At 52.6% G+C, this 22324-nt stretch overlaps 11 protein-coding genes across 11 annotated transcripts; 7 read left to right on the forward strand and 4 right to left on the reverse strand.

Moving 5' to 3' along the window:
• Nucleotides 1-966: 966 nt before the first annotated feature.
• J4E79_005248 (uncharacterized protein) lies at nucleotides 967-2458 on the reverse strand (the record flags this gene model as incomplete). The annotated part of the gene is made up of 4 exons (XM_049354126.1): nucleotides 967-1228; nucleotides 1280-1521; nucleotides 2146-2175; nucleotides 2225-2458. 4 exons carry the CDS (start codon nucleotides 2456-2458, stop codon nucleotides 967-969), a joined length of 768 nt encoding a protein of 255 aa, XP_049211746.1.
• Nucleotides 2459-3023: 565 nt separating this feature from the next.
• On the forward strand, nucleotides 3024-6059 carry J4E79_005249 (uncharacterized protein; the record flags this gene model as incomplete). The annotated part of the gene is made up of 3 exons (XM_049354127.1): nucleotides 3024-3116; nucleotides 3166-4335; nucleotides 4383-6059. 3 exons carry the CDS (start codon nucleotides 3024-3026, stop codon nucleotides 6057-6059), a joined length of 2940 nt encoding a protein of 979 aa, XP_049211747.1.
• A 782-nt stretch (nucleotides 6060-6841) lies between these two features.
• Nucleotides 6842-8220, forward strand: J4E79_005250 (uncharacterized protein; the record flags this gene model as incomplete). The annotated part of the gene is made up of 4 exons (XM_049354128.1): nucleotides 6842-7020; nucleotides 7072-7234; nucleotides 7336-7920; nucleotides 8002-8220. The coding sequence occupies 4 exons, from the start codon at nucleotides 6842-6844 to the stop codon at nucleotides 8218-8220; spliced, it is 1146 nt and encodes a 381-aa protein (XP_049211748.1).
• A 346-nt stretch (nucleotides 8221-8566) lies between these two features.
• On the reverse strand, nucleotides 8567-9012 carry J4E79_005251 (uncharacterized protein; the record flags this gene model as incomplete). The annotated part of the gene is made up of 2 exons (XM_049354129.1): nucleotides 8567-8590; nucleotides 8656-9012. The coding sequence occupies 2 exons, from the start codon at nucleotides 9010-9012 to the stop codon at nucleotides 8567-8569; spliced, it is 381 nt and encodes a 126-aa protein (XP_049211749.1).
• A 781-nt stretch (nucleotides 9013-9793) lies between these two features.
• On the forward strand, nucleotides 9794-11561 carry J4E79_005252 (uncharacterized protein; the record flags this gene model as incomplete). Its single annotated transcript, XM_049354130.1, has 3 exons — nucleotides 9794-9850; nucleotides 9949-11110; nucleotides 11179-11561. The coding sequence occupies 3 exons, from the start codon at nucleotides 9794-9796 to the stop codon at nucleotides 11559-11561; spliced, it is 1602 nt and encodes a 533-aa protein (XP_049211750.1).
• Nucleotides 11562-11855: 294 nt separating this feature from the next.
• On the forward strand, nucleotides 11856-13354 carry J4E79_005253 (uncharacterized protein; the record flags this gene model as incomplete). The annotated part of the gene is made up of 3 exons (XM_049354131.1): nucleotides 11856-12479; nucleotides 12578-12923; nucleotides 13056-13354. The coding sequence occupies 3 exons, from the start codon at nucleotides 11856-11858 to the stop codon at nucleotides 13352-13354; spliced, it is 1269 nt and encodes a 422-aa protein (XP_049211751.1).
• Nucleotides 13355-13624: 270 nt separating this feature from the next.
• On the reverse strand, nucleotides 13625-14762 carry J4E79_005254 (uncharacterized protein; the record flags this gene model as incomplete). Its single annotated transcript, XM_049354132.1, has 2 exons — nucleotides 13625-14528; nucleotides 14578-14762. 2 exons carry the CDS (start codon nucleotides 14760-14762, stop codon nucleotides 13625-13627), a joined length of 1089 nt encoding a protein of 362 aa, XP_049211752.1.
• Nucleotides 14763-17279: 2517 nt separating this feature from the next.
• On the forward strand, nucleotides 17280-17736 carry J4E79_005255 (uncharacterized protein; the record flags this gene model as incomplete). Its single annotated transcript, XM_049354133.1, has 2 exons — nucleotides 17280-17533; nucleotides 17586-17736. 2 exons carry the CDS (start codon nucleotides 17280-17282, stop codon nucleotides 17734-17736), a joined length of 405 nt encoding a protein of 134 aa, XP_049211753.1.
• Nucleotides 17737-18084: 348 nt separating this feature from the next.
• J4E79_005256 (uncharacterized protein) lies at nucleotides 18085-18544 on the forward strand (the record flags this gene model as incomplete). The annotated part of the gene is made up of 2 exons (XM_049354134.1): nucleotides 18085-18170; nucleotides 18229-18544. The coding sequence occupies 2 exons, from the start codon at nucleotides 18085-18087 to the stop codon at nucleotides 18542-18544; spliced, it is 402 nt and encodes a 133-aa protein (XP_049211754.1).
• Nucleotides 18545-19074: 530 nt separating this feature from the next.
• On the forward strand, nucleotides 19075-20066 carry J4E79_005257 (uncharacterized protein; the record flags this gene model as incomplete). Its single annotated transcript, XM_049354135.1, has 3 exons — nucleotides 19075-19357; nucleotides 19413-19632; nucleotides 19682-20066. The coding sequence occupies 3 exons, from the start codon at nucleotides 19075-19077 to the stop codon at nucleotides 20064-20066; spliced, it is 888 nt and encodes a 295-aa protein (XP_049211755.1).
• Nucleotides 20067-20488: 422 nt separating this feature from the next.
• On the reverse strand, nucleotides 20489-22023 carry J4E79_005258 (uncharacterized protein; the record flags this gene model as incomplete). Its single annotated transcript, XM_049354136.1, has 3 exons — nucleotides 20489-21536; nucleotides 21592-21712; nucleotides 21774-22023. 3 exons carry the CDS (start codon nucleotides 22021-22023, stop codon nucleotides 20489-20491), a joined length of 1419 nt encoding a protein of 472 aa, XP_049211756.1.
• Between the last annotated feature and the right edge of the window lie 301 nt (nucleotides 22024-22324).

Genomic DNA, 22324 nt, shown 5'->3' on the forward strand with positions numbered 1-22324 from the left:
GCACGTGGGCGACGTGGATTGCAAACATTGAGAGTGCAAGATACTCAGCTCATCCGGTCCGTCAGCTGTGTCGGATGAACGCTCCTTTCACCCAGCCGAATCCTGGTCAGAAGCTAGAGTAGCCGCGGGCCTCCACACCACCTAGTAAATCGCGGGGAAGGTGCGACAAAATTTGAACTAATGACGTTGGCGTGAGAACTTCGCACGAAGGGGTACTGCGGCGCGAATAGGAGCATGCAAGGACCGAATAGCTATCAACCGGAGAGCACTACACATGAGCAGATGGTGGTGTGATCCGGGCTGCTGGGAAGCGCCAACCCGGTCAGCACGAGTAGAGTTCACATTTTGTTGTTGCGGAGTCCTTCGGGGAGAAAAGCACGGAGCGATTCCGCTGTACCGAGTCGTACTGTCTAGCAAGCTTTCTAAGCCTCGCTGATCTTCTATATGATCGTCTCTCTGCAGCATGTCATTGCCGTCTTGGGTTCGTGCAAGCCTCAGTATTGCCATGTTGCCACGCTCTAGGAATGTGGCAGCTCTCCATTTCGGTGTGTTTCAGCCAACACACTGGCCGGGTTCCGTCCATAATATCAACAGAGCCGGAAGGACAGTGTATGTGAACATTCGGATAAGGGTACTTCACAATGGATGAGTCGACGAGATAAGTCTTCATGATCATGTTTCCGATTCATAGCCATTCTGATTGAAGCTACCAAATACCCGGCGTGCAATTTAGGAGCCGTGAATAAACGTCCATGAATAGTGTACAAGAGCCGAATTGTGTCCGATGCTGACGTTCCGTTGGCAGCAGTAGACGTTCGTTATAACGCAGTTTCCGAAAAGATGACGCCTCCAAGAAAAGAAAGATTGAAGCAGACCGACTAGCAAAGGGTCGAACCGATTCCGTTGGATGTTGGATTAAACCGTGACAAGTGAAGTGAGTGGAAAGCGTCTCAAAGCGAAAGAAGCTCAGAGCATCTCGTCGTCCATAGCAGTGTCACCGCCGGCGGTGATTTGTGCAACCTCAGCGCCGCCGGCAGCAGCAGTGGTTTCGCTGCCAGGGAAGTAGTCGGCCATCTCGGCATCGAGCTCCTCGACGGTCTTCTTCTTAGGGCGGGCCTCGCGACCACCACGGCCCTTTCCTTTGCCACGGGTCTGGCCACGTCCACGAGCGGCACCGGGAGCAGCCTTCTCAGCGGTGGCCGGCTTCGGCTTGTCCTTCTTCGGCTGACTGAAAACTTGTTAGTTGCTGGTTACACTGCAAGGAACTTTTGGTACGTACGTTACACGATCGGCGAGCGAAGATGGGCGAGTGGCGGCGGGAAGGGCGGCGGCGCTGACGAGCATCTCGACGCGAACAGGGCGGCCGTCAATCTTGACGCCATTGAGGTGGGAGGTGGCCTTGGCGGCTTGGTCATGCTTGGTGAAGATGACGGTAGCGCTGCCAACGCTGCGGCCCTGGGCATCGTACTGGAGAAGAACCTTCTTCGGGCGACCTACACCAACAGCATTCACAAAGTAGTCCTATGAGGCGTATTAGTCGTCGTACCAGGGTAGTTTTCACGCGCGTAAAGCAAGATCGACAATGAGGTTCCGGCGTCGGCGGTGGGTCGTCGTCGATTCCATATACTCGGTCAGAAGGTACCGCTCAGAAAGTGGGTGTCCTGGTCAGATTTCAATGACCGTAAGTTCTGAGACGAAGCAAACTCAGCGCGAGAGCAGTTGTGCGAGAAACGTATGGAAACGCTGCGAACCAATCTTATAGTGTCTGCCCACACCCATCTGTAAGCCAAAAGGCTATCCGAACGGATTGGTTTCGCATCTCGCTGCTCTGTATCGGGCTAAAGTTGCTGCAAGGCTGCCGGGAATATCACCGGTGCGCTGCCGTCTGTGCTGACACAGTGAAGTGGAGCATATTGACTTGGATCACCCACTTTCGTCGCGGCGGTACCTCGGAATGTTCGCATGCTGCTAGTCTTCTTCCTGTCTTGTGTGCCCAACACAGATCTTGGAGTGACTTTGGGCAAGCTATGGCTCAACATCCATACCGGTGCGGAGGAGGAAGTCTCGGTTCGTCGGATCGAGTTCGTTCATGCTTGCAAAAGCGAAGCTGCAGTAGGCTCAAAGACCTGCATCGGTCTTACATACCTGGAGTTGGGAGTTGTCAATGTCCCGTGGCTGCGACATGTTAGTGATGATTTGGGTGTGGTTGTAGGACTGAACATACCAAGTTGGATACCATGATCTTGGTCTCACCGCCGCCGAAAGAAGCGGCGGGAGCAGTGGGCGCAGGCTTGGATTGCTTGTTGCCTTGCTTGGTCGACTTGGCGACACCGCCTACGGGGGCGGCAGCAGCGGCCGGTCGTCCAGCGCCAGAGCGGCGAGCGCCACGGCCACGGCGGGAGGTCTTGGAAGCCTTGAGGATGTCGTCGAGGCTCTGCTCCATCTTGTTTGAAGACATGATGAGTGGTTGAGGGATGGTAATACTTGGGTGAGCGGGCGTTGATGGAAAGGCGCGCTCGTGTCGAGTGGGCGACGTAGATGCAAACAAGTAGCGAAGGCTGAAAGTCTCTTTTATGGAGGCGCGACTGAACCGGTGAGGTCTGAGGACAAAGGGGCGCGCTGTTCGATGACAGGGCGCGTCGCAGGAGGTGAGACTCGTGAAAGGAGAGTCAAAGTGGGCTTGCGCGAATGTAGAGTGAGTTGCGCGGGTTGTGGGAGCTGCTGTTGATGAAGAGCAGATGGGTGTGGGAGTATTATGTGGGAGGAGTGTGAGAGTGAGATGAAGAAAAGGGAGAGCGCGAGGCAGCACTCAAGAACAGAGGGACGCGCCAAGCCCCGGCACTGCCACGCACTGCTACCTGGTGATTGGCGGTCCGCGCACGGACGCACTTGCCCGCAGCTTCCATGGGAGTCGCGAATGACGATAGCTCCTGCCATTCAGGCAGTAGGCGATGACAATGGAGCAATAGCAGTATGGCAGTCACTCCGGTGCGTATTGGCTCACCCACATTCCGCTTCGCAAAATGTCCAGGCTAATGCGCGAACAGTGGCAGTTCAAGTTCTTCGACGTCTCGCAAGTCAAGCTCCCCGACGACGAGAGCTCCTTCCTGTCCGAGGTATGACGATACCTCCTCTGCGCATGCACAGTCTCATAAATGCCATTAGATCGGGAACATCACGTGCATAGTATCTGGGTCAGAGAGCATCTTCCTCGGCAGCGCAGATGGCATCGTCCGCATCGTGTCGCAGGCCTTCAAGGTCGTGCGCGCATTCAAGGCCCATGACGCAGGCGCAATCACCCACATGAAGCAGGTTGAAGGCACCTCGCTTCTCGTCACCATTGCTGAAGACCTTTCTGGGGAGCCAGTACTGAAAGTATGGGCTTTGGACAAGCTGGAAAAGAAGACGGGCATTCCGCGATGTCAGAGCACCCTCACCGTCCACAACGGGCGCAAGCAGTTCCCCATATCCGCTTTCGCAGCGCTCGATGACCTATCACAACTCGCAGTTGGATTCGCCAACGGTGCCGTCACTGTCGTTCGAGGTGACCTCATACACGACCGCGGCGCGCGACAACGGACGGTATTCGAGTCGGAAGAGCCCATCACAGGCATCGAGTTCAGAGAAGGGAGCATCACGACCTTGTATATCGCAACGACCGGACGTATAATGACACTTGTAATATCTGGAAGGGGGCAAGGACAGCCGGCCAAATCGCTTGACGAGTATGGCTGTGGTGTGGGTTGCATGGCGGTGGATAAGGCGTCGCGGGACGTTGTCGTCGCACGAAACGATGCCATATACTACTACGGTCAGCACGGCCGCGGACCACCGTACACATATGAGGGTGAGAAGAAAATGATCTCCGTATTCAAGGACTATGTCGCGATAGTCGCACCCCCCAAATCAAATGCGATGCCTCGGTCGAACCCTCTCCGTGCTTTCGGCGTCGGTGCCGCCGACGACGTCTTCAACACTTCGAGCTTCACCCTGCTCAACACAGAGCTGAGGTTTGTCGCACATCAGGAACAGTTGACTTCGCAAGTGAAGGCCGTCATTTCCGAATGGGGCGACCTGTTCGTCTTCACGATCGACGGCAAGATCTTCAGATACCATGAGAAGCCCTTCGCTCAAAAACTCGACATACTGTACCAGCGCAACCTATACGTTTTGGCCATCAATCTGGCCCAGAAGGCCGGACTAGACTCGTCACAACAGAACATCATCCTCCGAAAGTTTGGTGACTACTTGTATTCGAAGCAAGATTACGATACAGCTATGCAGCAGTATCTGAAGGCTATCGATAACACAGAACCCTCTCAGGTCATCCGCAAGGTATGCAATGATGCCATCGCCATACGACCAATACTAACATCACGCAGTTCCTTGATACGCAACGGATACATAACTTGATTGAGTACCTCGAGGAGCTCCACGACCACCACAAAGCCACATCAGATCACACAACGCTCCTGTTAAACTGCTATGCCAAGTTGAAGGATGTGGAGAAGCTTGAAGAGTTTATCAAGTCACCGGACGATCTGAAGTTCGACCTCGATACGGCCATTTTGATGTGTCGACAGGGCGGTTACTATGACCAGGCGGCCTTCCTTGCTCGGAAACACGGTGAGCATGAGTTGGTCGTCGATGTACTGATCGAAGATTCGAAACGATACGCCGAAGCTCTGGCCTACATATGGCGACTGGAGCCCGAGGTGGCCTACTTCAACCTCATGAAGTACGCGACAGTACTGCTGCAGCACCTTCCCAAGGATACGACGCAGTTGTTTATCGACTATTACACTGGAACATTCCGACCCAAGCAGGATGCTATAGTCATACCCAACACGCCTGCAACGGGAGGAGGCGGTGGTATGAGTATGGGTCTTGGAGTAGCTTCCAGCGCTGTACAAAACCTTGCTGCACTACTTCCACTGCCATACATGAACACCAACGCGTTGGCATCGCCTCCGAGTGGTGAACAGAAGAGTACCATGAGCCAAGCTCAGATCGTCGAGACGACCTCAGATGAGCCCGCTCCAGAGTACAAAGTACCGAAACCGCGAACTGCGTTCTCCGCATTCGTTGATCACCCTCAAGAGCTCATAGTCTTCCTTGAGGCCTGCATCGCATCCGATGATCTCCGCGAAGATGACAAGGTCGATCTTTACACCACCCTGTTCGAGATGTACCTACACACTGCATCGTCGAAGAAGGATGGCGAACGACAAGAGTGGGAGAACAAGGCCAAAAAGCTTGTCGAAGGCAAGGACATACCCATAGATACGTCCAACGTCCTGCTACTTTCCCATCTGTCCAACTTCCGCGATGGCGCGATTCTTGTACGCGAACAGCAAGGCCTTCACTTCGACATCTTCCGCTCCTATACGGCAGCGAACGATACGCAAGGTGCCATCCGCGCACTTCGCAAGTACGGTCCCCTAGAACCAGCACTTTACCCCGCGGCACTCGCCTACTTCACCTCCACGCCCTCCGTCCTTGCCGAAGCCGGCGACGAGCTCGACTCGGTCTTGAAGAAGATCGACGAAGACGGCCTCATGGCTCCCCTCCAAGTAATCCAAACTCTTTCCACCAACGGCGTAGCAACCATGGGCATGATAAAAGCCTACCTCAGCACTACCATCGAGCGCGAGCGCGCCGAAATCGCGTCCAACCGGCGCAACATCGAGACCTTCCGCGCCGACACTGCAACCAAGAAGACCGAGCTGGAAAACCTAAACACCAAGCCCGCGGTATTCCAGAACTCACGTTGCCAAGTGTGCATGAAGAGTCTCGAGTTGCCTGTTGTGCACTTCTTGTGCAAGCACAGTTACCATCAGAGTTGTTTGAGTACGGATGAGGATGTGCATGATGCGGAGGTGGAGTGTCCGATTTGTAGTTCGAGTAATGCGACGGTCAAGGCGATCAGGAGGGCGCAGGTGGAGAGCGCGGAGAGGCATGATCTCTTTCAGGATGCGCTCAAGAGGGGGAGGGATGGGTTTGCGGTTATTAGTGAGTGGTTTGGGAGGGGCGTTATGGGGGTTGGTGGTGCGGACTAGAGACCTGGGTATGTACGAAATTAGCAGCAACACGGCACAGACGGAGAAACTATCAGATGTTTGGGATTTGGTGTACATGTGAGCTAGACTGAGTTCTACTCTGCAATCGATCTAACGTAGATATTAAACGCCTTCCGCGGATGCGGCTCGATGCCTGTGCCACGTTGGCGACCGGCCCGCGCCCGTGTTCGTGGACCCACTACTAGGCCTTTCTTTCCGCATCCCACCATCTCACCATACGCTCTCGGTCCTTTTCAACACTGTTTGGCGACATCAAATGGAAGCCATACATAACTTCTCTTCATCTCTAAACACACTAGTTTCTTGCTGCTTCAAACCCAAGATAAATCAGGCACCGTGCCGTCGGCAATGCCAACCATGAACCCGGCAGATTGGCTAAATACCCGCCAGGATCCTTCGGCATCCACCTGCAAAAGAGTATTGTTGAGCGAGCAAGGGAAGTGATCTCCCATCTCCTCTCGTCCAAACTTCCGAGGCTGCGTCCATTCACATTTGAGCAGCAGTGCTATGGACCCTACGCGACTCCACTCTCGAAACTACATTGCGGCACAGCTGCATATGGCAGAGTTCCATGCAGAAGGATGCAGAAAAATGGATCAGCGCGAAGATGAAGATATTATAAGCGAAGGGGATATATAAGGTAGGGTTTGTGTAGTGTTGTTTCGTCAGGACTAAGTCTCACGTTCGCTGTTCCACCAACACTTTATTTCATACCTCGCGTCAAGGTATCTACAGGCGTAAAACGTCTTCATCATTTCAAGATGAGATTGTTCGGTATACCAGCACTGGCGCTTGCCAGCAGCGTCACCGCCGTCAAAGTTACTGAACACGACAAGCTCGCCGTTCTGGGATTGGAAAACCTTCAACGTTATGTAGCGGAGAACGGCTCTCCAGACCCAGGTACATGTACTCCGGAAACGGCATCAGTACGAAAAGAGTGGTGAGTGGCTAGCATCCGGAAGATATTCTTGCAAGTCTGACATAATCTTAGGTCAACACTCACGAAGCCTGAGAGGCGGAACTACATTGACGCTATCAAGTGTCTACACTCCAAGCCTGGTCTTACACCAGCTTCTGTTGCTCCCGGAGCAAGGAGTCGCTTCGACGACTTTGTCGTGACACACGTTAAGCAGACATACTCTATACATGCAACTGTACGTCCGAGACTAGCAGCATCTCGTCAATGCGAACGGCTGGTCGACTAGCAAAAACCTACACCAGCGTTCGAGGCAACAGGATAAGCTAACTTCTCCAGGCCAACTTCCTATCCTGGCACCGCTACTACATCTGGGCCTACGAGCAACTACTCCGCAACGAATGTGGCTACAAAGGCTACCTCCCCTACTACAACTGGGCATGGTGGTACGAAGACCCCGCCTCATCCCCCCTCTTCGACGGCAGCGACACCAGCATATCCAACGGCGGAGACTACGTCCCCGGCCGAAACTACACCTGCGTCGGCGTACCAACCGGCTCACCAGACTGTCCCATCAAGCTCGAGCCCGGAAGCGGCGGTGGCTGCGTTTCTGGACCCCTGGCGAACTGGACTGTGACTCTCGGACCCATCGCCACGAAAGTAACGGGTATCAAACCGAATCCGCAGGCGGATGGGCTGGGATATAATCCCAGATGCATAAACAGAGATGTTAATAAGAATTCTGCGTATTTGTCGAGGGATGAAGTCATCACTGAGCTTCTCGAGAACAGCGACGATATTCTTACTTTCCAGAACCGCATGCAGGGTGATTTCCCAAATGGATACCTTGGCGTTCACAGCGCTGGTCATTACACCGTGGGAGGAGATGCTGGTTCTGACTTTTTCAACTCGCCGGCTGACCCTGTAAGTCTTCCCTTACATTGCTGATTCATCCGGGATGTTCACTGACTCCATCGTTAGGCCTTCTACTTCCATCACGCACAGATCGATCGCACGTGGTGGATTTGGCAAAATCAGGATCTCGAGAACAGGAGAAATGCGGTTGATGGTACTATCACGTTCCAGAACGACCCGCCGAGTCGGAAGGGTACATTGAATGATACGTTGACGCTGGGTCCCATGCTTCAGGATGCGTTTGAGAATATTACGATTAAGGATGCGATGAGTACGCTGGGTGGGCCGTTCTGCTATATCTATGTGTAGACGAATGCGGCGAAGATGTATCGAGATTAATGAACGTAATGTAACGCTCTACCACGAACCTTTGTGATGTAATGGTCTGGAGTTGCCATCCCGAGTGCCAGTGTAGGAACGGGTGACTCCAGGATACAGACCGTCTCAAATATCCAAAAGCCTGACATGCTTAACATCATTCCGCACAACACACTCCCCCGTATACGCAGAAGCCTCCCTCTCCTTCCCTTTCCCAAACAGTTCATATTCCGCAACAGTCCTCCAAGCAAAAAGCGTCACAAACACATCATCCTCTCCCTCCTTCTTCCCAACACACCACCCACCTCCAATCCCGCCTTCCCCACTAAAATAGGTCCTATCCAACTTCTCCTTCATCTCCCTGAATTGAACTTCGAAAGCTTCTCTTTTCCCAGCCTTGATAGTGTAATGAGTGATACTCCACACCTGTTCCCCCCTCCTCGCTCTCTCCAACTCCTCCTCCCCTCTCGGCAACGGCAGCTCCGCATTCGGCACATCGAGATGTTCGAGGTTGGAATCCACAGTGATGTAGTCTTTCAAGCTTTCCAACAGTGCTTGGTTATCCGCGCTGGGGATGAAGTCGTTCAGGTGCTGGTCTAGCGAGTCCCATTCTCCCACAACGTAGATGCAGCTCGGATCGGAGATTTGCTGCATGTAGTAGAAGGGCCGGTTTGTGTAGTTCTGTAAGACGGTTTTCGCGTGGGAGAGGTTGGCGCGGAGGGTGGGTGATTCGAGCGTGGTGCCGGGGGTGAGGTGGAGGAGGGCGAGTTCGGTGATGGGCATTTTGGGTGGTGGTGGATGGGATGTTTGGAACGGAACTATTGCTGTGGTGAGTGGGTTAATGCGGTGTTAGTAGGTGATCAAAGCGAGATTGCGCGTCTTTATAGCATTGATGAGAGGGGTGCTGCGAGTGTAAGGCAGACATGGCTGCGTAATCGAGTTCAGGCAGAAGGACGGTTACGCGGAGTTGGAGGAATCGCGTAGGAGCGTGTTGCATGACGCAACGGCAGGATGCCTGAGCTGGCTTAGTCAGCGGCCAACGCGACTTTGGCGTCCTCGACTCGCGTCATTGACTACCACGACACACACGCGTATGAAGCAGCTCATTTCTTATGAGTGATACTATCGATGATATTCTGAAGGCACACGTCTCTGCTTGTTCTGGCTGAGTCGAAACTTATCGCGTAGAATCCCTGGGCACATTCTTAGTCGAGGGTGCCAGTTAGCGTCTCCTAGGATTGCATCGATCCACCAGCTTTATCCGGCAAGTGTACGCGAAAGAGATATCGAGCTCATAATGGCTTCTCCTGCATTGGCTAAGAGGCGATTTCGGCGCGTTGCGCGGTCTCCAATGAACTCAAAGGTGGGAGTTGTACTGATAAGCAGCCCGTTATCTTCGGAACGGTTCCGAATGCACCCCTCGCGATCATGCATGAAAGCATTGGATGCCGGTAGTGCCCTCGCACACCTGGATGATGGCATCTATAAGTAACCGTTTCGTTGCTTTGCTAACAATTTCTTCCCTTGCTGTTGCTTTCAAGGATTAGTGGTACCGAGTTCTAATATGGAGCATCTGCCGGATATCGTACCCCATGCTAGGTATATGCCTTCTGGTCATCTAGTAGTGGTATCAATTGTTGCAGCTATTGTTTTTGTAACGTACAAGGTATTTGTTTCATCTGAACCCAGCTATGATCAGCAATGTTGACAGTCACTTAGGTACTGAGTCGCACCGACATCCCATACATACGCGGTATACCGGAGATACCAGGTGCTCTTCCAATTACAGGTCACCTCACCCAGCTCGGCGACGACCATGCGACAGTGTGCGAGAAGTGGTGGCGGCAGTATGGCGACTCGGTCTTCCAGATTCGACTTGGCAACACGCGTGCTGTGATCGTCAACTCCTTCGAAGATTGCAAGAAGATTCTGGTATCAAACTCACAGGGACTTATCGATCGGCCGAAACTGTATACCTTCCATGGCTTGATCTCATCGACACAAGGATTCACTATCGGAAGCTCACCATGGGACGAGAGCTGTCGTAACAAGCGCAAGGCCGCATCGACTACCTTGAGTAAAGGCATGATGAAGAATTACTACGACATGTTCGACCTGGAATCATATTGCATTGCCCGCGATCTCTGCCGCGACAGCAAAAGTGGGGAAGTTGAAGTCAGCATCCGACCGTACATCCAGCGCTACGCCCTGAACACAACGCTCACGTTATGCTACGGCATTCGCATGGACGCAGTCTACGACGATCTTCTCCGCGAGATCCTCGAAGTCGGGTCAGCTATTTCGCTCCTCCGCTCCGCTTCGGAGAACTATCAAGACTACGTCCCCATTCTGCGATACCTGCCCAACAACGAAAAGAACCGGCGCTCGAAAGAACTACGCGAGCGACGAGACAAGTACCTCAACGAGCTTCTAGACAAGGTCCGCGAGATGATCAAGAACGGGACGGAGAAGCCGTGCATCAGCGCCGCCATCCTCAAAGACGAAGAAACCCGCCTCACAGGTGTCGAAGTGAGTTCGATCTGTCTATCCCTCGTCTCCGGCGGCTTCGAAACCATACCCGGTACGCTAGTCTCCTGCATCGGTTCTTTGTCTACACCCGAAGGCCATATCTTCCAAGAACGCGCTTATGCGGAGATACGCAAAATGTATCCGGACGACGCAGCGTTGAAGGAAGCCTGGGCAACGGACTTTGAGAAGGAAACTGTGCCCTATCTGAACGCGATTGTGAAGGAAGCTGGACGATACTACACAGTCAGTAACATGAGCCTACCGCGTAAGACGATGAGCGAGGTCAGGTGGGGCGATGCGGTCATACCAAAAGGGACGATGGTATTGATCAACGCTCAAGCTGGAAATCACGGTAAGCCTCTGTTCCACTGCACTAAACCCATACTCCTTTCACAGAAGACTGACATCCCACAGACACAGACTACTTCGGTCCCACCGCCGCAACCTTCAACCCCGAACGCTGGCTCACACCTCCCACCACCCCATCTTCCCTCCACACACCGACTCCCCACGCGAACCCCCCTCACCTCTCCTTCGGCGCTGGCTCCCGATCCTGTCCCGGTGCTTTGATAGCAAGCAAACTCATCTACGCTGCGCTGTTTCGTTTGCTCAGTCTGTATAGGATCGAGGCTAGTGTGACGAATCCGCCGAATACGGATTACGTGGATTACAATGCTATTAAGAGTGCGCTGGTGGCTATACCGAGGGACTTTGGCGTTAAGCTTGTTCCGAGGGACGGGGAGATGGTCAAAGCGGTGTTGGAGGAGGGGAGGGTGAGGACGGCGGAGTTGTATAAGGAGTGAGGCGTAGCAGCGACATTAGGTTCGTGGGTGTAGTTCCGGGGGATTCTATTGTGATGTATCTGTTTTAGGACATGATGACCGCAACGCTTCAATCATGTCATATCTGACCATTAACCTGGTTTCACAGTCTTGCGTCAGCAAAGCGATCTGTTCTCTCACCTGCTCATGATCCATTCACTCACTTGACCGATGGGTGCGGTTAGCGTATACCTAGCGACACACACTCTTACCTTGTCTACCCCTCACTGCCCAGTCTTTGATAACCCCCCACCACTCACCTTGTAATTCCTAGTTATGAGGCTGCGAATCACTCTAGCCAGCACTATCGCACTCGCTGCCTCGGCGATCGGTAGACATGTTGATAGTCCTGTTGTTACCAAAGTCTTCGGTGTCGACTCCTCAAAGGTTCCTCCCCGATTCAGTCCTCTTGACTTCGATGCTCTCCAGTTTAGTCCTACCCTTGACGCTCGAGGCCCCGATGACTTCAATAAAGGCGCGTATGCTACCAAAGCTCTATGGGACAAGTACCTGGAGAAGGGAAATCGCTTGATGTGTCTCATGGAGGCTACTGATAGAGGCGCTGGATGGCTCTCCCAAGATACTAGACAACCGCCTTCTGCAGCGAGCAGGTGGACCGGCGATCTCAGAGCTGAGCTCAAGTTATGGGGCTGGCGCGAAGGAGACATGGACAAGGGTTGGGAGTGCGAGTTCACAAAGCTGGGGCTCAAAGAGGCATTTGAAGGCCTCAATCTAGACCCACGATCCATGTATGAAGAATCTGGCCAACCTCAAGAGGGGGCCAATGACTGTTACTATCTTCAACACTACGACGAAAGGTCTCAAGACTCGGAGGATGAAGATGGCGAAATGAAGGATGTCAAAGACCAGAAGTATTACGTTGGGGGCAGGGAGTATACGGTATGTCACTTCCAAACTGACAGCACGCAAAGTCGTCACGGACTATTATGAAACAGGCATTCCTTCAATTGTCAAAGCACGTAGCTAATACGGTCCAGGCAACAGGCGCATACTATAAATTCGCTGTCAACCACGGCGGAGGCATGATGGCTCAGAACATCGAGAGTCCACGCCATGCTGTTACGATGCCGGGAGCATGGGGTCGACAAGCAAACCCTGGAGAGCTTCCTGAACTCCAGTCCGCGTCTGACGTCTTCTGGGGATATTGGGTTCGTGATAACCCTGATGTCAAGAACTTCCGCGTCTACGGCGCTCAACAAGTCATCAACACGGATACTACTCTTCTGGTTGCTCGGGCGTTAAAGAACGTGGGTAAAGTACAGTTATCGGTATGGCCGGGTGACGTTTTCTCTCTTGGGACTGATGAATTCCGGGCCCTAGTTGGTAAGTTGATTACTTTTTGCAGCATACATTGCCCCTCGAAGAGTGTCTTTGACGTCCAAGATATTCTTAACGTCCTCCCGGCCTAGATTTCAGGTCGCGGCTGTAAATTAAAACCATACTGACTACCTCCAGGCTCCCCTATCGGCGCGACTGCTGCATATATCCTTGCAACACACAAGGCCGAACTCGGGATTAAACGCATCACCAATGTGGTAGTTGTGACCGATACGATAAAACCGTATAAGAGTAAACGTCCCAACGATACTCTGCACATGTTCTTCATCATGGAAGATGTACCACCGGACGTTGTGACGAAGCCCGGTGAAGAGGACGCTGTTGCTAAGAGGCAGACTGAGCGAATCTACTCCAACATCATCAGTGTCAGGAATAACGGGACAGATTTGGTTCGCGTGCATACGATGATGGCCTAGAGCTGGGTGTTGCGTGTGGAAGGGTGAGCATAGCTAGAGGGGGATGGTCGGCTTTGTGTCAATAGACATGTACGTGGAACATAGTGCGGATACCCTTAGACTCTAATAGCACTTGTTGCAATCTCTTGCTGTATGACACTGTCATCCTGGATAGTCGCCAATTCGTGTCGTATTGTACAACATATTTTTGAGGTTGAAGTGTACATTGCCTTGGCAAATATACACTTATCAACATTTAGCAACGTGTTGTAGCATACATGAATTCCGCCACTAGGCAGCTCCCTCGACTTCCCGCACCCTCGCTAGTATATCCTCCTTCCACCTCATATAATCCTCCTGCTGGCGCTCCCCCAAATGGTCAGTAGCGTCCTGCATCATCGTCCCCAACCCAATATAATCACTCCCACCAGATCTCAGCCCCATACCCTTCGCCTTGGCCGCGGCAGCAGCGTCGCCCATCTCTACACCTTCCATCTCCTCCCCATCGCCCTGCGGCTTCACGCTATCGAACCACTGCATTTGCAGCCACCCCTCTTCCTTCGCCATCTTCATCGTCTCTTCGATCTTGGCTTGTAGCTCGCCATCCTCGACATCCTTTGTAGCGGGGAGGACCAGAACGGCCTTCACTGCTTTGGCTAGCCACTCGTTGTATTGTTGTATGGAGACGTCGATGTCTTTCATGCGCGAGTAGACGAGCAGGAAGACTACAACAATCAGGCTTAGTACGCGCGTGTCGCTGACTTCTCCCGATGAGGAAGTGATGGCTGCGGTTCGTTTCGGTCGCTTGCTGGGTGTTTCGGCAGCGGCGGCGGACATGCGAGATAAGAGGGGGTAGATGGATTCCACGCCTGTGTATACGTGCGGTATCAGACTTGTGTATTCGAACGTTTTAGCCAGGGAGCGTATCGTAGGCATCACCCATTCTGGTGCTTCGCCATTGTTGTCGTCAAGCCTCCTTGCGGTTCTCGGTGTTTTCCTCGCGCTTAAAGGTGTCTTCGGTGTGTTGCGTGCTGATGCGGGGGCTGAGGCTTTTGGCTTGCTCGGTGTTGTTGGCTCGCGAGGCGTTGTGCTGTCGGGGAGTGCGCTGCTGAGGTAGTTGTATAGTTTCTTGTATATCCGCGGGGGACAGGGCGGTCGTGATGCGATGGTAGGGAGGTTGAGACGCTTCTTGAGTCTTGGAATGTCAGCATGTCGTGTCTCACTATGTCAAGGGCTCTCTGTACCTCTCGCATGCTAATTGCGCACACGCGTATGGTCGTGCGATCTCCTCATCTGGCTTCATAGATGTCGCGACACTTCGCGAACGCGTGAGGAGAGAAAGCGCCAATTCTATCAACTCCGGCGGCAGAGGGCCGCTCAATGTGGGTACTAAGCCCGTGAGGGCTTGCTCAATGCTTGCTCGGCTCATTTTGGGATATGATCGGTATTGGTTTGGAGGTGGTCTCGGAATGTTGGTTCTTTGTCGACATGCAGGCGCGTCAAGATCTCGCGCTGTCACGTGGACGCTAAGGCCGCCCCTCTTTGTCGTCTTCCAACATTGATGCGTCTTTCTTCCACGTCTCCTGATCACCTCTACTATGCCGTCAAATCCGCGCGTCACGTCAAATCGATCTCCTCGGCATCAAGTTTTCGTCCGAAGCATGATACAAGCAAGCTCGCCATTCGTGGCCTGTACCGCCGTACAGGTATGCACTATCTTGCATTCTTGTTATCGATCGGCGTTAGTTACCACGAATTTGTTAAAATACAGGACTATTTCCGGATGTTACCTGCTGGCTACGAGCTCATGGTTCATGCGCGATGGCACATGTCCACTCTTCTCGACGCCATGTCCTGGATATTTAGAACACGGCATACACTGTAACATACCGCTTTTCGTTTCCAGCCGTATCCGTACTGATGCTGCTAAACTTGTTCGTAATACATCCGTATAGAGGATTGGTACGACTGCATCAAGCGCTACTTCTCGTCGTTTTCTTTCGTCATACCGTTGCAGTAACACCTCTAGCTATACTCACCGCTGCCGACATCCAATCGGTGATCGCGATCCTGCAAAGATGAAGTAGCAAACCGCGCCAAGCACACCGAAGCTATGTTATCGACACAGATATTGCGCCATACTACTGCTACTACTGTCTCGAATACATTCCAGCGTCGCACCGTAGAGGCGCGGTTCGGCGGTCAGGCTGCTCCTACTTCCGAACACGTCAACTCGGCTTGACCGACATATTGCGCATATGGCTCCTGATCGTATTTATCGTGCTTGATAGGGCACCATCATGGGCGCATTCGTCAAGAAGGCGAAGGTGACATGGAATCGGTATATGTGTGCGACGCTCAACGTCCATGATAGGCAAGGGAGGGAGTACCAAAGCCATGCTGATGACGGGATCTTGCATTTTGACAGCTCGGTTACTACTGGCGAAGATGGTGACATGAGCTCATCGCGATTCACATGTGGTATTTAGACCTGCTTCACATCCTCTCTGCTAAGGCACACAGCAAGCAAGCACATAAAGCCTATTCAACAAAGATATCTCGAAGCCACTTGAATAACTTGTTCAAAACTCCTTCACTCTACATACCGACCCGGCTTCAAAACAGCAACATATCTATATCCTGTCTCCATCCGAGCGAAACTCACCAAAATCCAAGATGTATCTTGCCACCTTCCTCACAAGCTTGCTCTACAGCTTGCCCACCACACTTTCAGCTCCTGTATCAACTACTCCAGAACTCTACGGCGAGCCATACAACTGCGGTTACGTTCTTACCATTCGAAACAGTAGCGCATATGCCGGTATCTCAGCATACCCTCCAGCTCAGGCTGAGTGTACAGCAATCTACTACAATGAGACGATCCCGGGATTTCAAGACGCCTACGCCTATAGCTTGTTTGGGGGCTGTGAATGTTCATTTCACCTGTAGGTACCCTGAGGGACACATACTGTTCGACCTTGCATATTGGCAGGACCATGACCATGCCTGGCGGCTACATGCTGTTTGCACTCGTGTATTTGCAGAACCATAACAGTAGCTGACAACTACCGCGTAGGAGCGAGGACGACTGCAAAGGAGCTACCGATCCACCGATGTATGAGGGACCGACTGGAGAGCCTGGCGAAGAACCTTGCTTCGAGGATCCCAATCCCAAATGGTACAAGTGCGCGACCTTGGGTTGATTGCATCATAGCGGACTCGGACATGGCCAGAGTCAATAGCCCTCGTCACATCTCTGGGTGTCGTATCAGCATGGCAGTGCTAGCAGTAGTGGTGGCTTCTTGTCGATGATGTATGTTTACGGCGTTGGTAGGCCAAATCATGTTTCACTCAGCAAAATAAAACGTCACTTTCTTCATGGCCTCGGACTACACGCACGCGCGTGACTGATACATAAGCCTGGATCACTTAGAATCGACTCGTAATGCGGCAGCCTGGCACCTTCATCGTGTTATTATCCGCACGCGCAACAAGAGGACAGACTGCGAACCCATTCACGCTCCACTCAATCGCCGGTAAAGATCCATCGTTGCGGCACGGTATTCTCAAAGACCCCGATACGAGTGGGGTTTGAAGTGGTTGGAGCAGACGTTCGAAGAGGTGTATCGGCCCCCAGATACGCCACACGGGTGCGTCGATTGATGAGCTGGCAATATACCTGCATGTACGCGAGCGTTGATCAACCCTTCACAAGAGCGAATCTGTAGTTCCCCGCACAATTTGGACCCACGGCGAGGGAGGCGCGGCCCGGGCCTTCACCGGGTGCGTTCGCGCATTCCTCATGTGATTCACGCACTGGCTTGGCGCATTCCCGGATGTTGATATAAGAAGTCGCGGATCGACTCTTGCTCCTGCTGACAGAATTCAAAACCTCCCGACAGAACTCGTCACCTTCTTACAACTCACTCCGGACAACCCCGACAACATGTATCACTTTTACTCCTTCCTCAGCCTATTCGGCTTCCTTGCACTCGCTCTTGCCGCCCCTCGATCCTCCCCACCGAGCCCTAGCGTCTTCGCCGCAAGTGACGAATGTCACACCCAAGGAGATATCTGCGCCGAGACCTGGATTGGAAACAAAGTACACCAGCGTCTTGAATGGGGTGGCTGTATTCCCGTCAAAGACTACAAGGAGATCACCGGATTCAAGGCCTTCAACTGCGACTGTTACTTGTACTAGTAGGTGGCGCGAAATCAAAACAACATACACGTGTATACTGATTCATCCCAGCGCCGTCGACTCGGGCACATGCAACAACGGCGGAGACGAACACATCGACCAGTTCTCGCGCTGCAGCGGGCTTCTAACCAAGGAAGAGCGGCGTTGGAAGAAGGCGCCCAACTACTACAGCTGCTCGCCTGGACCCCTCACTCAAGGCTGAAGGGCTGAATACTAGCGCGCGCATGCTACATATGTTGGGGTGTGTAGCGTTGGGAACTTTCCAAGCTTGCCGAATACATACAGTCCATGCAGCGAACTAGCTACATGGAGGACGCGTTGTAGCTTCCAGAGCACGCTAAGATGCTTTCTTTGTTTTTTTGTTGTTTGCTTTATCTCGCGTTCCACGGTAACGGGCTTGTGTTGGGAAGGCGCTATCACGGTCGAGAACTTTGTGCAACGGTGGAGTAGTAGTACAACGGGAATCGTCTTCCTGACGCATCTGGTTATAAACGTCTTTACAGTCACCGTACTTCTTCTGCAGTGAAGACCCAAGAATCGCTCGTCCACCATGCAGTTCCCCACGATGTTCTCCACCCTATTCATCTTCGCCTCAGTGCTCACCTCTTCCATCGCTATCGCTGCTGAGGCCCTTCCGTAAGTACCAAATCTCAGCTCAGCTCGACCTCAACCTCACTCACTAACCCCCCCTCAGCCCCGTCGCCCACGTTACCGACTGCAACGGCAAAACCTACATGCTCGACACCACCGGCCAAAACAACGTCCGCGTCATCACTCAGGACAGAGCAGACGGCTACTACATCCAACCTGTCAGCTACCACGTAGACTCAGGCACCACGTGCAATTTCTACAGCGAATCGACCCGCGGCGTTGGGTATCCCATCGGCAAATACTATGGCCCCGTAGACGGAGACTTTGTGGGTGACTGGGCTGCGTTTTACGAGTGCTGGGATGTGGAGTCTGAGATTGAGTCTCTGACTAGGCGGAGAGGGCGGAGCTTCAGGGCCTAAGTGAGAGAAGAGCGATGATTGATGGTATGTGAATTTTCCGAGGGTACGTGTGGTCTTTGAATGGGCTTGATGTCGCAGCTTGCTGACCATACCTGTAGTAGTGGACGTGGTCTCAGCGGATCAACCCTGGACTTCGTGGTAGATGATTGCGTAAAATCTCAAGTGGATTTATGTTTCGGAGATTGGGTCTGCAAGTGATCCTTCGTTCAGGACATATATGGTACTGAAAGAGCTTCATGGCGGGGGAAAGGATTATAGGATCGGGCCGGAGAAGGGACGCGTGGATTGTTACATTCTTGTACATAGTTGAATCATATGTTGAAGGTACCAAATGTACGTTCTGAGAACGAATTACGGCATGATGAGAACTGATGTCTCTGAGTGAAATCGGGAGTCCGGGGCATTCACATTGGCGTGATCTTATCGATAATCCGCGCGACCCACTTTTCTTTTCGTCGCCCGGTCGCGAACTTTCCAACTTCTACATGCGCCTCAAGTAACCCTCCCAATCCACACCACACACCGCCAACATGATCCGCAAACAAGCCCGAGAACGTCGCGACTACCTCTACCGCCGCGCGCTCACCCTCCGCGACGCCGAACTCGCCTCCAAAAGAGCAGCGCTGAAAGCTTCCCTCGCCAGCGGCAAGCCACTGTCAAAAGATGTCGCCAACGACCAGAACCTACGACAGGATTTCAAGTACGATGAGAGCAGAGCGGATAGAACCGCGGAGGAGGAGCTAGGGCTGGACGACGAATATGCGCAGCTGTCGGGTGTGGTGGATCCCAGGATATTGGTCACAACTTCGAGAGGTACAAAAGCCTGGGCAAGATTGGAAGGCAGAGCTACATGCTAACGCTTGGATAGATCCATCAAGTAGATTGGGGACGTTCGCCAAGGAAATCAGATTACTGCTACCTACGTCGATACGATTGAACCGCGGAAACATGGTCCTACCAAACCTCGTCGAAAGCGCCAAATCAGGTGGTCTCAGCGACATCGTCCTTCTTCACGAGCACAGAGGAACACCCACTGCCTTGACAGTATCGCATTTCCCCCACGGCCCCACCGCCAGCTTCTCATTACAGTAAGCCATATCCCACCCCTCCAAACAACACCTACTAACATAACCCCAGCAACGTAGTCCTCCGCGCCGACATCCCCAACGCCTCCCGTGGCACAGTCTCCGAATCCTACCCCCACCTAATCTTCGAAGGCTTCTCTACCAAACTCGGAGAACGCTGCGTTCAGATCCTGAAACACCTTTTCCCGCCCCGCGAAGCCACAGCCAAAGTTGGCAACCGCGTCGTCACGTTTAAGAACATCGAGGATACGATTGAAGTCCGGCACCATGTTTTTGTCAAGACAGGGTACCAGTCTGTGGAGCTGGCCGAGGTGGGACCCCGGATGAGCATGAGGTTGTTTGAGATTAGGGCGGGGACGTTGGATAATAAGGAGGGGGATGTGGAGTGGCATCTCAACCAATACACGAGGACGGGACGAAAGAAGGAGTATTTGTAGAAGGCATCGGAGAGAGCCAGAGCGCGTGTTTTGTGTGGAGAAAAGAAGAGGAGAACGCATATATGGCGCAAAAGATTATTTTCTTTATGAGATACCACAAATCAAAAGCGATATCCGGAATCTGATAATGGACAAAGAACAGGAATTCTTGCCGCGTGCGTCAAGTGTTTGAACTCATTTAGATTATAGAGTGCCTTCTTATTACACTACTCGATTGTAACCCTTACACCTTTATGATCCTTCGTCATCGGCACAAACATATCATGATCATACGCCACATCCTCTTCCGTCGTATCAAACAAACGCATCTTCGGTATCACACGCAGCACCGTCGCAGCGAGACACAGATTGAGCTCACACAAAGCCAAACTACAAGATTCATGTTAGTCCTCCATATCCAACTCAGGATAAACACAATCCACTTACTTCTTCCCCAAACAAGAGCGACTCCCCTTCGACCAAGAAAGTATACTGCGCTCCGGCTCTTTCCTCCTCTGATTATCCGCATCCAACCACCGCTCCGGCGCAAAAGCATACGAGTCAGGAAAAGCGCGTTCATCGTGATGTGTAACGTACGACGACATGCCGATCGCATACCCCTTGGGAAGGACGTATTCAACAGGCTTCTTATTCCACTCGCCACGGTACAGCAGTGTTTCCTCCGTGGGAATACGGGCTGTACGACTAGAAACACCATAAGATAGTCTCAGTCCTTCTTGGATGACAGCGCCGAGGTAAGGTAGTGATTCCAGAACAGTCCACCCAGGGAGGTTTAGCGGGTCTTCTACAACGGTTTGCAGTTCTTGGGTCAGTTTAGCGAGGATTTGGGGGTTGGTCAAGAGATGGTATGTCATCACGGCCAAGGCCCAGCTCGTGGTCTCTGTGCCGGCACCCAATACAGCTTGTGCCTCGTGGACTAGGCGCACCACGCCCTTATCCCCGGCACCGAGATCGGACTGTAGGAGCGAAGCAAAGATCGTCGGTCGGTCGTACGTTATGCCTGCGTCCAGATCCGCCTTAGCCTTGAGCACTCTATTAGGCAAATCAACCTGCAAAGTATTTACCATCAACGCAATATCCTTAGGCAAATAATCAATAAAAGTCGTCGCGAGCGCCGCACTCTTACTCGTCCAAGGAAAAAACCGAAACACGAAAACGGGTCTAAGGACTGCGGCTGTTGGCTCTCGGAAATTCGGGTACCACCCTTCTTGATCGAGAAACCCAAAGCTTTCGCCGAAACTGTAGCTGGAGATGGCGTCGGAGGTGAAGCAGCTGTATGCCATGGCGATGTCGAAGGGTTCGTTGTTGCCGCCGGATTGCCGTAGTAGTTTGTCGCAGAGCTGTTGGACTAGGCTGTGGATTTCGGGTTCGAGCCGTGTGATCATGGCTCTGGAGAAGAATTTTGCTAGGGGGACGCGCCGGAGGCGGTGGAGGTCGTGGTTGATGGTGCCGAAGCCGGATAGTGAGATACTGGGAGAGGTTAGTGAGACTATATGGCTGGTGTGTTGTAGAATTAGTGACTTACGAAGAGCCGTTGACTTGGTGCTTTGGCTTATCGCGTTTTCGGCTACCGGTTGCATATATTTCGTCTGCGAAGCGGATGTCGTCGCAGTGGACTTCGTTGGGGTTGATTCGCACGATGGGGCCTGGTAGAGATGTCATTGATTAGCTTGCGAGTTGGTCTGGGATAGCTAGTGATGAGCTCACCATAAACTCTATGCATTTTACTGATCTCCTTCGTATAACATCCAAACTTGACCACATCGTGGTAAAACTCAGGCAAGTACGTCGCAGCCGCCAGTCTTGGCCCAGGGATCGAGCTCAGCGGGTGGAGGGGCGAGATATTGTAGATAGCTTCTAGCACTTTGAACACTAGCCAGAGGCCTGCGAGACCGAGTATATGACGCGCTGATGGCAGCCATGTTGTAGATGGTGTCTCAATGCTCGTTGCATCCATGGTGTACAACAATGTGAGGAAGAGAACGATACTTTCGCATGGAACGATATTGCTTTTACCCTAGTTCCAGGGTTCTCTTCTCTTACAAGGTAGAAAGCCGCTATGCCATGCAGCCGCTTCCTGCGGCACACGCTACATGTCTAAGTGGGGGAAAGTGCCGGAGCGTGTCATATTGGGAACTTTTTGGGGGCCATAACGATTATTCGGTGCCAGACTACAGTTTTGGATACGAAACATGTGACAAAGAAAAGCAGAGCGGGACGCCAGCACATAGGTGGTTGGGATGGACGTTGACGATGAT

The sequence above is a fragment of the Alternaria viburni genome (genome assembly GCF_023758015.1).
Source record: "Alternaria viburni strain BMP 2772 chromosome Unknown scaffold_9, whole genome shotgun sequence".
Taxonomy (NCBI): Eukaryota; Fungi; Ascomycota; class Dothideomycetes; order Pleosporales; family Pleosporaceae; genus Alternaria; species Alternaria viburni.